At 36.6% G+C, this 14,006-nt stretch overlaps 2 protein-coding genes across 3 annotated transcripts; both read right to left on the bottom strand.

The window, feature by feature from the left end:
• Positions 1-161: 161 nt before the first annotated feature.
• Positions 162-6,567, bottom strand: nepro (nucleolus and neural progenitor protein). Its single transcript, XM_007260414.4, has 9 exons — positions 6,285-6,567; positions 5,940-6,094; positions 5,160-5,248; positions 4,093-4,221; positions 3,219-3,296; positions 2,186-2,541; positions 1,238-1,293; positions 887-1,134; positions 162-635 (listed from the first exon to the last, which is right to left on the bottom strand). Exons 1-9 carry the CDS (start codon positions 6,367-6,369, stop codon positions 224-226), a joined length of 1,608 nt encoding a protein of 535 aa, XP_007260476.3. The 5' UTR covers positions 6,370-6,567; the 3' UTR covers positions 162-223.
• A 990-nt stretch (positions 6,568-7,557) lies between these two features.
• tex30 (testis expressed 30) lies at positions 7,558-13,915 on the bottom strand. 2 transcript variants are annotated; one of them, XM_015608623.3, is made up of 5 exons: positions 12,620-13,915; positions 9,644-9,853; positions 9,488-9,539; positions 8,527-8,738; positions 7,558-8,213 (listed from the first exon to the last, which is right to left on the bottom strand). In XM_015608623.3, exons 1-5 carry the CDS (start codon positions 12,641-12,643, stop codon positions 8,055-8,057), a joined length of 657 nt encoding a protein of 218 aa, XP_015464109.3. In that variant the 5' UTR covers positions 12,644-13,915; the 3' UTR covers positions 7,558-8,054. The 2 variants fall into 2 exon arrangements, with proteins under 2 accessions (XP_015464109.3, XP_007260478.3); XM_007260416.4 differs by having other exon boundaries at positions 9,620-9,853; positions 12,620-13,914.
• Positions 13,916-14,006: the final 91 nt, after the last annotated feature.

Here is a 14,006-nt window from a genome sequence, read left to right on the forward strand (position 1 = left end):
GATACATTATTTATTTAGTTTATTTAGAGTTCTGGTTGTGTACTCATTTTGATAGTCCCCAAACTTCAGATCTGTGTCTGTTTATTTAAGAGTATTTGTTGCACTTTCTAACAGTCTATAGATGCTTCTTCACTTGGAGCATTAAAATGACTAACACAAAATGGTCCACAATATTTTTATTTTGAGTCATTTTAATGTTGAATCATCATCTATAGATATAAAATCAAAATCCAATCATTGCAAAGATGTCATCAATCTCACTCTTTTTCACATTGCTGGGTTTCTCTGAAGCGTCCTCAATCACTACTGAGTTTTCTTTTTGACTGTGCGTGACCTCACTTTCCAGCGTCCTTTGCTTCACAAAGTCTTCTTTTGGCAGAACCTTTATGTTCTTCCTGCCTTTTTTCTTTGCAGTCACGCCAAAAAGATCTTTGGCTATGTGAGAAGGTGTTCTACACACTGTGAATCGGTTCCTCACACTTCCATAACGTGTCATAAGCGTTCTAAATCGGTTCTTTATGCAGCATCGAGTCCTCCACAGAAAAGCAGGTGAAGACTGAGGCTGGGAGGCTTCCGTTCCTTTAACCATCACATTTTTGACCCTTAGACACAATCTTCTCAGCTTCTTCTGCACCCTGTGGGATTAGACAGTAATATAGACAGAAATATGGTTAGATTTGGCTGGTTATTCAGGGCCAGTGTGGCTACTGGTTTTCCTTCTAGCAGCAGAAGCATAAGCAAACACGATCAGCCAATTAAAGACTGACAAAACAAATAAAAACAGATGTACTGCTGGTTGTTTAGAATCAAAACTTGCAGCCACATCTGCCCTTTGAGGATAAGGTTCGAGACCACTATAATAAAATAAAACAACCAAGAGACTTACCGAACCCCTTCACCATCCAAACTATTCATCCTCCGGCACTGGAGGAGTAAGAAAGCCAGATGTCGGCGCTCTTGATGCAGCTTACACCTCCTGCACCAGTTCATCATCTCCTTCAGCTGGACGGCCACCTCGGTAAAAGAGGACGCAGTCCTCAGCTGCTTTAAGAATGCTCTCTTCTGCTGGACTAATGCCAAGTCTGAGATGTTCGACTCCACTGGAGATGCCTTCTTAAACACTTCAGCTACACACTATAAAGCGGACAATTTGTGATTTTAACTTTAATTTGAAATTAAATGGATTGTAAGCAGAAAGTTAAGTTTTTTTTTTTTTTTATCAGAATAAGCCTTTTACCTCTTTGGAAACTCCATGGGTTCGCAGAAGCATGGATTTTATGTCTGATGAAGAGGCTATGCAGAAGAAAGAAGAGTGAAAATTCTGTAATTATTCAATAAAAACTCCACTATTAAAATTCATATTAAATAGCCCTATTTGAGTCATGTTCTAATCCATATTATGGCAAGAACTATGTCAAGAAAGCAAAAAAAAAAGACTTGAAAAAAATGAAGGTTAGACAATTAGAAACATTCCAAAACTTTAAAAGTATCCTCAAGTGCCATCAAAAAGACACTCAAAGTTCTGATGAAACTGGCTCACATCAGGACTGCCCCGGGAAAGGAAGAGCAAAAGTCACCTCTGTTGCACAGGATATGTTCATCAGAGTTACTGGCCTCAGAAAGCACAGGTTAACAGCACCTCAGATAAGAGCATGTAAATGCTTCAAAGAGTATTTTGGTTTGTTTAACACTTTTAAGTTATTAAATAATTCCTTATGTTTTGCTTCACAGTCTGGATGATTTCAATATTTATTGACAATGTAGGGGGGGAAAAAATCAATAAAAAAAAATTGAAATACTGAATGAAAAGGTGTATCCAAACTTTTGACTGGTACTGTATGTGGGATTCTATTGGACATGCCAACAACACACCTTCCCAACTGCAACATCTGCAGGTACTGTGTGTCAAGTTGCATGGGATGTATTATTGCAGAACACCATTAGGAACCTCTACAACTTCATGCTGAGACAGATGCCATGTTATGTTACATACATGTTACTCTTGACTTCTTCACGTGCAGCTCAAGAGTAGACAATATCAGTCTAAATGTTTAATCATTTATTGTCCCTGGTAACCTTTTGTCTCACACTGCAATCTGAAATGCCATTCTGGATGAAACCACCTCTTTGATGATCAGTGTATAGAAGTGTAACTGTGGTGAAAAGACAGACAAGGCAGACCTACCAGAGTAAAATGGACCTTCTCGTAAAATGGTCGTCCCTAGATCCATGCTAGACTTCCCCGGTCCCTCTCTGGCCAGCATCTGCATCATCTGGCTTTCCTCTTCTCCTCCATCCTCCACCTGCTCCTCTGTTCCTCCTTGAAAGAGCTTGTTGAGGGCAGAGGTCTTGGGGGCTAACGTTGTACTCTCTACCTTGAGCAGGTCACGATGGGAGGTGCCTAGAAAGCTTTCCAGATCTTGAGGCAGGTTGTAATCGGTCAGGTAGGCCATCGGCACACACTGGGCCACCTGCTGACGGAGCTCTATGGTGCTCTTGTATATGGGCAAGAGGGCTCTCAGGATACCTCTAAAGAACACCCTGGAAAACATTAAAGAAAAAGAGGTGTGGGCTAAAGAAGAGGTTCTAAAATCTAATTCGCTAAACCATGTGTACTTCATGTAGTGATGTTGGGATCTTTCATATATATTAAAAAAGTGCTGCAGATATTCAGATATCCCCCCCCCCCCATTTTTTCAGATATTTTTTCCCCATGTGTTTTTTGTTGGGTTTTTGTCTTCATCTATGAAATTTAAGCCTAGATTTTGACCAAGTTCTCTGTTTTGCAAAAATCATACGTTACACTGCATGATGTGACTATAACCCATGTGCACACTGATAATGCCGATGCTAAACAATATATTATGCAGCATTATATATACAATAAGAAGGGCAAAAAGGAAAGCACCCCAAAAAATATGTCACAAATTTTAACATGATTTTGATAAAGTAAATATTAATAAAATGAAACAACTGAGACAGTGCCCATTAATAATTAATTCAGACATTCTGTCGTAAGTTCTGTTAATGTACATCTATTGTAACCATGTGTATGTGTGTGTGTATGTTACTGTATGTGTTACCAAAAATAATAATAATCCCTTTATCTTTAACAATATTTAGAATTAATCAATAAATCTACAGTTGTATTGTCTTGCATGGAGCATTAATAACTTGTTTTAGTGTATCAATCCACACAGTAATAGTTTTGAACATACCAGAGTCGACTGATCATGCTTAAAATGACCAAGTTCAACACAATGAACTCAGCCAGCCGTAGGTGCTGCCTCGTCAGTCTGTCCAGTTAGAGAGTCAAGGTTTTATGATAAACACAAGTAAAGCCACTTGATGCTTTCTATTCAAACTTAAATCTTGGATGGTGGAATTTCTGATTTCCAAGTCAGATTTCCTATTTGTAAAGTCAGAGAGCCTCACTAACTCACCAACTCAAAATTAAGGATGGCTACACTGCACATCAATAGTAGTAAAGGGGAAAAAAACAATAGGCATCCATTTGTATCTCATTAATTTAGTCGCAGATTCGTCAAAAAACACATGTTTAGACCTGACAAACAAGTTGTGGGAAACTACAAGGTTTTTAAATGTTTTTTTTGGAAATGTTTTGAAATACTGTACAATTATCTTAACATTTAATTGGAATTCTGTCAGTGTAGGTTTAACATCATTCCCAGCTCAAATAATCTTGTATAAAAAGCTGTTCTACCTGCAAAGGAAAGCCTATGGATTAAGAAAGCGATATAATAAAAGCTCCTATAGATGTATTATGTAGGTATCCCAGTTCTTTTGTCCACAGAGTATATGCTGACTATGCATCAAATTCTGAATGTAAAAAAAAGAACACTAACAGTAATAAAGTTGTCCCCTTGCGTTTTATCTGTTCGAAATTACTTACACCTTTTACTGCCAAGGACTGTAGTTTTATGATTGTTTTATGGATGTTTTATGAAAAGTTCAACAACCTCTTGTGAGAAATGTGTAATCCTGAATGAAGGCTACGTTTACATGCTATTTATGCAATTTAATCTTTTTTGTAAATTGTTTTGCATTATCTCTAAAAGCAGTGAAGGATACGAGAAGGCTTTGATACACTGGTCCAGGGTTCGAGCCAGGAGACTGGAAGCTCCCAGCAGTTTGAGACAAAACCACTCCAGCATGGGCTGACTGGGCACGCTGCACTCTCCAACTTCCACCCCAACATCCCTGTACAGAAAACACATGACAGAACAATACTGGTCACCGAGTTAGGCTCAAATACAGCTCTGGAAAAAAATAAGAGACCCCTTAAAAATTATGAGTTTCTTTGATTTTTATAAACTGAAAACCTCTGTAATCAAGAGAAGGATGGATGATCACAAGCCATCAAATCAAGCTGAACTGCTTAAATGTTTGCACCAGGAGTGGCATAAAGTTATCTAAAAGCACTGTGTAAGATTGGTGGAGGAGAACTTGCCAAGATGCATGAAAACTGTGATTAAAAACAGGGTTATTCCACCAAATATTTCTGAACTCTTAAAGCGTTGTATGAATATAAACTTGTTTTCTTTGCATTATCTTTTTTTGTTATTTCAGCCATTTCTCATCTGCTAATAAATGCTCTAAACGACAATATTATGTTCATTTTACTCAAACATATACAGATAAATAGAAAAAAAAAGAGAAAATTGGTCTCTTACTTTTTTCCAGATCTGTATTTCACAACAGTCCTACCCAAACCACCCTTTTGTCAACAATAAAATATAAATATAAGTTGATTTGGTCACATTTTGAGAAAATTAATCAGATTTATTCATTACTTATTATATAATACTTAAGTATTTTTACTACAGTCCCTAAACTGCAGTCTGGTGCCTCAATCTTGGTCAAACATAAAATCACATAAAAGTTCAAATAAAAGCTAAGTTCACTAAACATGGTGGTTATCGTTTATTGTTCATCACTGCTTAAAACTGCACTCTGACGCGTTTAAGAGTAATAATCACATCCTCAGTATGGCATCATTCATCAATCATCAAATTCAATCTGTGTCCAGTACAAATGATGTATATCTTTGTCTGGAATGACTGACCAATGCAATGTGGCACACAGGAGCAGCTCAAACCGAAAAAGGGGCACAAGCTCCCTATTAAAACCTTTTGTACCTCTGAATTTTGTTGGGGCACAGCTCCTGAAGGTCTTGTAGAGCCCCCTGCAGTTTCATTTCGTTTAGCCGGTTTATGCATTGTTCCACCTGCAGCAAACAAATCACACCATTATTAACAAAGCTGTTACTTACTTTAGCAACATAAGTATTGTGCGGACACACACACAGATGCTTTATATTCTGTAGCTTTACTACAGTGATAAGTTTACTGTTAATACTCTGTTAACCATAGGATTTTCTAGTTTTAGCTACTTGTAGTTTTTTGTTCCTAGTTGTAGCTACAGATCCTACTTTTATGAGATGTATATTCAGAGAGAGAGAATAAAAATAAAACTGTACATTTGTCATGACGGCATAGAGTTTTTTTTATGGTAGAACGTATAAACTTAAAACAACGTTGCCATAACATCAACGTTATTTCAACGTTGTATGTAAGTAAATTAGTTAATGTATTGGGTAGAATGCAAAACAAAAGGCTAATACTTATATTTTAATTTAAAATAAAAAAGAAATATGATATAATAATTTACATACATAAGATTAACACACATGGACACATGACTTTTAATACTGTATCACTTGTGTCATTTCAAAATAAAGGTCCTGTAAATTATAATAATTGTTATTTTACTCTAGGTTTAGACCTGTATTATAAGGGATATATCTGAAATCACAGATCAATTTCTCCTAGTCCTGATATTTTACAGTATATTTTAGTAACTTTATTTTTGCATATTTTCTTTAATATGAAGCCACATAAATAATAAAGTTTACTGACCTGTTTAACGGCTCTGAAGGGTTTGTGCTGTCTCTGGCTGTTGTTCACCACGTACAGGATCTCATACAGCAGGCGGATCTCCGTCCGCAGAACTTTACTGCGCAGCAGTTTCAGCGCATCTTCACAGTGAGACACTACCCGTTCTGTTATTCTGTCTGAATCAGGATTAAAAACACTCGTTACTTTTACACACAAATCCCTTCTGCGTTTAGTTCAGCGCGAGCCTGGCCTTGCAGTGCACGTGCGCAGCGTAAACAACACCCGAGCACGTGCACTGTGAGGGTTCGGGCCAGTCTCTGCTAAACTAAAGCCTTTAAAGACCGTGTAAATATAAATATACAGTACCTGTTTCAGCCCTGAAGTCCATTCGACACGTGGAAACAACACTCGGCCGAGGAATATTCACTTTATTCCACACATCCACCGCCATGTTTCTGTACAGGTAACAACAGGGAAGAGGCGTGACGACATCAGGGTTGCCAGATCTCGAAACTAGAATCCCCCTAAAGAAAAAACTTCTTCAGGAATAGGCAACAGCACAGACTTTCTTATTAAAATGATACATTATACATTTTTATATTCTACATTTTACTTTTTGTACATAAAACAGGCATTATATTTTATTTAAACAGCAAATTTCATCATATAAATATCAATGTACAACAGAGCTCTTCAACACCCCTATCAAACTAACCAGAGTTGCCAAGTTCGCGGTTTTCCCACTAAATTTAAAGGGGGGGATGTCTATCGTAATGTATGTTGTTGTTTCAATGTTGAAACAACGTTGAATCAACATTTAATGTTAAATGGTTGTGCAAATGTTGAAATTTTAACGCTGAATCAACATAATGTCTTCAACCTTCTGCCTTTTGAATTAGCATTTACATTTCATTACCATATCATTTCTAAAAATGATTGGATGGAGAAATGAACGTGTTCTACTAATATTTGCAGTAACTGCTTTTTAATTTAATGCATGTTCATGTTCTATTAGTTTTACTGTTTTTAAGATCAGATTGGAAGTGGTTATCCATGTTTCTGTGTCTTTTTATAGTTATGATGATGAAAGTGTGAATGCTGGAGTATAGAGTGCAGTAACACAATCTGTTCCAATACTGCTTTGCTACAAAGGCTTTGTAAATTGACATTTTATAAAATCCATATCCAAAGCTCAGTTTATTTCTTTTAGCTGTTAACCAACGAATTGTTTGCAATATTTATTTATATATTTTACAATGGTTCATGAATTGTTTTAAAAGCTCTGGTACTTTATACAATTTCTGGTTATTGACTGGACCTATAGAGCATAAAAGACAAAAAGTTAAAAAAAAAATGTGAAACTCATATTATATAGAGACATTACACAGAGTGACAATGAAAACTCAAATATCTGAAAATTTAAATATTTTGAATAAAAGACCAATTGGTACTTTTGGCAATGTCGGCAGTGTGCCAAATTCTGCTAGAAAATGAAATCTGCTTCTCCATAAAAGTTGTCAGTAGAAGCATGGGAAGCATGAACTACTGCAAAATCTGCTGGTAGACACAGCACTGACTTTGGACTTGATATACCATAGTGGACCAACACCAGCAGATAACATGACTCTCCAAAACAAAGTTCATTTGTAACCATATTTTTTAAAGAAATTGAACAAAATGTAGTGTTTCCTAATATACACTGAATGTCCAAATGTTTGTGGATATCCCTCCTAATAAATACATTAAACTACTGCACCTGTTGCTGACACAGATGTGTAAATGCACACACACAGCTTGTCTTAAACAAGTTGGAATCAAAGACAGAGTTAAACATTTGCTCCACTCGAAGCAGATCTAGACGTCATTAACCTTCCAAAAGGGTCAAGTGTGGATCCTTTTTCTGCTGAAGATGAGAGTTTGCTAGGTCCAGTCCTGTAGTCCACTCTGAAGCAATGTTATTGTAGTGCCAAACATGAACTGAACAAAGCAAACAATGGCTGACCCATCTCAGATACAATGCTTTATTTACAAAAACTGGACAAATCATCTTTTGCCATATATACATGTATAAAGTTATGATGTATAATATAAAGAGTATCAAAACACCCAACAAGTAGTCCTGATAACAAAGCATCTTCAGACATGCTTCTGTATCCATGTGATGATCTGGGAGTTGACCTCCTCCAGCACAGACTCCTCGTTCCTTCCCTTTACTGCCAGGCCGTGATTGGCCTCCTCCACCCAGTGCACAGAGCTGGGGCTCTTCATCTGCTTCAAAACATTTTCCAGAAGTTTCTGACAAGCAAGAACAAAAGTATAGTCACACCTGTTTTTGTAAAAGCTTCTTTTTGAGTAGTGTGCTTCTCGGTGAGAGACTACTAGACTCTCTATGCTGTCTATGGTGCAAGACTAACTAGACTAAAAGTTATGGGTGTGAAAATATACTAAGCCCTGTGACAAAACCAAATATGTGATGTCTACATAACTGGTTCAGAGCATCTCCAAAACATCAGGCAAGTACTGAGGGGTGTTCACGATATGCAGTGGTCAGGATCTATCCAAAGTGCTCCAAGGAAGGACAACCGGTAAACCGATGAGGCACACTCACCTGCTCACACATATTGTCAGCAGTTCCAGATACGAATAGCACCGGGACGTGACACAACGCTCTGAGGTCTTCACTTCTCTTAACCTGTGTATGAGTTTGTCCAGGAGGATGCAGAGGGAAGGAGACACACACCAGGCCTTGCACAGCATCCTCGTCCACGGCACTCAGCTGTCTTCCCAAAGCCACGGCAGCTCGTGCACCCATGGAACGACCTGACAAAACACAGACACGTTCCTTTTGTTTTTCCTTGTGTTGTTTTAATGTAAAGTTGAAAAAAATGTGAGTTTATTGAATGTGAGTCTTCAATGGAAGGTTCTTTAATGGAAGAATCACATTAAGGAACCATTGGTAGAAGCATTATATAGAACCTGGAAGACATTTTTAATGTGGTTCCTTAAGCTGATTTCTTTGATTATTTCAGGTTTTGGCTCTTTAAAATATTTATTGGCGAACAAAATGTGGTTCCTTAGAAATCCTTTTAATTAATGGTTCTTTAAAAACTCAAGCATTCTTAGAAGCATACATTTTAGAATACATAATAGATGTTTCCCAGAAAAACATAAAGTGGTTCCTTAAAGATTCTTTCAGTGGTTCCTTAAAGTTTCCCAAAAGGTCTTTACAATTGAAGCTGAGCTTTTGTAGAGAACCTTAAAGACATTTTCAGTGGAGCACATTTAGAAAACGAAATCTAAATGCTTATTAGAGAACCATATGTATTACAGTTCTTCTTTCAAAACCCCTCAACATAGGCATACATTTACAGTACCGATCTTTTTAATAAAATGTTCATTTATAAGAGAACCTGAGGTACTTTAAAGGATATACAGCAATAAACCATAAGATTATGACAACCTTCTTTTTTTTCAACCCATTATCCATTATCCATGTGTGACTAAAATCACATGCGCCTGCTGTAAAACATTTATCCCCGCAGGCTCTAGCGGCTGCACAGATCACTCACCCGCCAGGAACACATGACTCAGCGAGAATCTCTCCAGAGTTTTCAGATAATCCTGTAAAAAGAAAACCAAGCAAGCTGAGCATCAATGACCCCGAGGCTAATGACTGTCACTGCACTGTGTTCTCCACTTACTACCGCTGCCTGGAATGCCCGGACCCTGTAGGTGAGGTTCAGACCTTTACAGGTGAACCGGAGACACAGGATCCCGGAGGTGGCCGTGCAGCTGGCCAGAGACTGCAGGGCCTTCAGATTCATGTCCCCTCCAGCTCCATGTGTGAGAACAACTCCTGTCTTCACGCTGTTTACCTCAGGAATTGTCAGAATACCATCTAGAACCTTAGCTCCAAATGGAATTTTTACTTTTTCCTACAGAAAGAAAAAAAAATGAAGTTACGGCTATATATATATATATATATATATATATATATATATATATATATATATATATATATATATATATATATATATATATGGAAACGCAGGATCTGGAACTACACTAGCATTTATTTCCTGCAGTAAAAGCTTGGTAAAACTCAGTAACTAAAAACTACTATTTTAAAAACCATGAGTTACTGTAATAAAGTAAAAAAGGCTCTAGTCTGCCAGGAATACCACACTGTTATTACTAATATAAAAACTAATATAATATATTCATATCTTACTGATTAGAAAAAGTTTGATTAATCTAGTATATTTTGTTAATAGAGTGACACCATAATTTTATATTAAACAATCAGAATATATCACACTGCTTATGTTTTCACAATATATTGTGATATATTTAATTATACACCCTGTATTGTGATAAATATTGTTTGTAGAGCTGCAACTAATGATTATTTTGGTAGTAGACTAATCTGATGATTATTTTTTCGATTAGTCAATGACTATTTCTGCAAAGTCCTCCACATCTAAAAACGATAGAAACAGCTGAACATGAGACTTGAGAGGCAATTTAATGTCTAGATGTTGTTTAAATGCGAAAAATACTGATATTCAGGGATTAAATATCTGTTGAGTTTTGGACACAAACTAAGTTGAGTGTAACCTGTGTGAGTGAGCCATTTACCCATCTCCCATTGAGCTTATGTCCCCATCACTTTGTGTAATGCGTTATAGTTACAAATGAACAATTAGTCGACAATTAAATTTGTAGCTGACAAATTCAAATAATCAACATTGTTAATTATATTGAAAAATGTTTGCAGCCCTAATTGGTTGTTACTATTTACTGTTTGTGACAGAAACTCTCTCTGTCAGCTTTTATATGTAAAGATGTACAATATTGATTATCCCATTTTGAAAAGTGCATTAATACAGTAGTTTGATTAATCAAATTAATTTGATTAACCTCCTAGCACTAGTACAAAAGTTTGTTATGTCATTGCTCCTTTTCTTGATGGGTTGATATAACAATGTAAATAAAACAAAGGGTTAAACATGTGACCTTTGACTGGTTATAGACAGATATGATGCGTTTCCTTATGGGAACTTAAAGGCCTTTGTTAAAGTAGCTGTTGATGGTAATCATTATAAGACAGTTCCCATTAGGAAGCAAAACAGTAAAGATTACAGAGGAATTACAGCGTGTTTGTGCTTGATTTATAATCACTCAATTTCTTTATATTAGTGAAGACACAAACCTGGATATATATATTATGTTTACAAAGCAAATATAGCAATTTTATTAACTAACCCACCTATAAAACTACACATCTTAAAATAGTGATGAAGGTGAATTAGTGGCAAATTTTTACGAGGATTATTTTTGCCCCTATATGTTTTGCATGGTTTTAAAACCGAAATGTCATATTTAACCAGAACAATTTGTAAAATGACTTTGTGAACAACACATTAAACATTTAGACATCATCTTATAAATCTTCACCACCACTGTAACAATACAATCTCAGCTCCTTGTAAATGTTGCATTTAATAAAGACAGAATAAAGTCAAAGAAATACATCCTCCAAGTCAAAGGTTTGGACACACCTTCTCATTCAGTGTTTTTCTTTCTTTCTTTCTTTTTTTGTAATTTCTTTTCTATATTGTAGATTAATAGAAAGACATGAAAACAATTAAGGGACACATATGGAATTACACAGTAAATAGTAAAAAAAAAAAAAAAAGTTAGACCTCCACAATCCCCTGATCTTAACCTGATCAACTGAGATGGTGATTTGAGGTGATTTGGGATGAGCTGAAGCTTCACAGTGTAAAGGAAAAGCAGCAAATATATTGTTCAGCACCTCCAGGAACTCCTTCAAGACTAAGAAAACTATTCCAAGTGACTCTCCCTCATGAAGACACTGAGATTAAAATACCAATGTACCAGTGTGCAGATCTATTCTCAAAGCTAAATGTGGTACTCTTTTAAAAGAATATAAAGTATAAAACATATCCTGGTGTGTTTAACACTTTGTTTTGTTTACAGAATGATTCTGCATGTGATCCTGTAGATCTTTAATATAGTCTACAATACTACATTTACAAAGTATAAAAACCTAAAAAGAAAAAAAAAACACAATGAAAGATGTGTTTAGAAACTTTTGACTGGTAACTGTTACTGTATATACAGGGAAGATGTTAAGGTGAAATGACTGATTTATATGGAAGCCCATTTCCGCCACCTGAAGAAAAAAAAACGTCCTAAAGTCATAATTATGGGATAGTAAGTCATAATTATGAGATAGAGAAGTCATAATTTTGAGATACTAAGTCATAATTATGAGATAGAAAGTCATAATTATGAGATAGAAAGTCATAATTATGAGATAGAAAGTTTTATCTCATAATTATGACTTAGTTGAGGACGTTTTTTTTCTTCAGGTGGCGGAAATGGGCTTCCATAGATTTACTTGTCATTTCTCTACAGTAAGTTTTTTTTAAACCAGGTTAATTTTAACAAGATTAAATTTATTTATTGTGACTCTGAGAGAAAACAGTTTATCATACAGAACTGTAAACAGTGCAGGATAGGGCTCTCCAGATCCTGGTTGGGAAACACTAAACAGCTGGTCAATAAATTCAGCCCAGTAAAACACAGCAGTTTATCTGTTTAAATCTGGTGGTGTTCTGGAGCTGTGCTACTATAGAAAATACTCATAAACACGCGCTGTAACTCTTTCCTACCTCACTAACTGCCACCATCTTCATTCAGTCTCAGTGAAGTTTGAGGGTAGGTCGGTTGTATACCACCACCCTGTGGCGAGGAGCGACTTCTAGGCCTGGATCTGAACCTTCAGTGATGAGCAAGGACCAGTTGAACCAAATCACAATACACCATCACACACACACAGTATTAGACTATCAATTAACTAACCCTGTAAAGTATGTTATGACCTCACATGCACACCTTTAGCTTTTACTTTAAACTAAAAAAACAAAAACAATACTTCTTTCTGAATCCGGCCATGAAAGCGCCCATTTTTATAAATGGAATTAAATTTCATGGAGTAAGACATTAATGTTCTAGTTGCCGTGAGATGTAGCAGTAGGTGTACCATCTCCAGTTTTTAGTTTGGGGGTCTCAAAGTGTCCCTTTGGGTATCTCTAGGGTTCCTTTTGGGTATCCCCACGTGCTCCAATGTCGCTAGTGTCTTTTAGGACATTTCCTTTTGTCATTTTGGACACCTCCAGTTGTCAATTTGTCGTTTGGATGTCTCCAACTGTCCATTTGGATGTCTCCAAGTGTCCCTTTGAGATCTCCAAGTGTCCTTTTGGACATCTCCACTTGTCCCATTGGAGAGATCCAAGTGACCCTTTGTGCATCTCCAAGTGTCCTTTTGGGTATATCCAAGTATCATTTAATGTCTTTTCCGTTGTCATTTCCAGTTGTCATTTTGGGGGTCTCTAAGTGTTCCAAGTGTCCTTTTGGATGGTCTCCAAGTGCCCCTTTGAGTATCTCTGAGTGTTCTTTTGGCATTCCCAAGTGCACTTTTGGGAATCTCCATGTGTCCTTTTGGGCATCTCCAAGTGTTCTTTTGGGGATATCCAAGTGTCCTTTTGGCATCTCCAAGTGTCCTTTTGTGCATCTCTGTGTGTCCTTTTGACATCTCCAAATGTTCTTTTGTTTGTCTCCATGTGTCCCTTTGGGCATCTCCAATAGTCCCTTTGGCATCTCCAAGTGTCCTTTTGGGCATCTCCAAGTGTCCTTATGGGCATCTCCAAGTGTCCTTTTTAGTATTTCCAAGTGTCCTTTTGGCATCTCCAAGTATTATTTTGGGGATATCCAAGTGTCCTTTTGGCATCTCCAAGTGTTCTTTTGGGCATCGGTTGACGAAGCGGTTGACGATGAGTGAATGAGAGAGTGAGTGTGATAGGACTGGTGTGGTTACTGTAATGAGCTCAGCTTTGTGGAATGATACTCATCTCGTGCTGACCTACAATGATAAATATATTTTTATACCAAAATGGCTTTGGAGGAGGTCTGTATCCAATAATAATAATAATAATAATAATAATATATATTATAATAATAATATAAATATATAACAATAATATAAAAACGCTACTAAAG

This window comes from Astyanax mexicanus, chromosome 11 (assembly GCF_023375975.1).
Source record: "Astyanax mexicanus isolate ESR-SI-001 chromosome 11, AstMex3_surface, whole genome shotgun sequence".
Lineage (NCBI taxonomy): Eukaryota > Metazoa > Chordata > Actinopteri > Characiformes > Acestrorhamphidae > Astyanax > Astyanax mexicanus.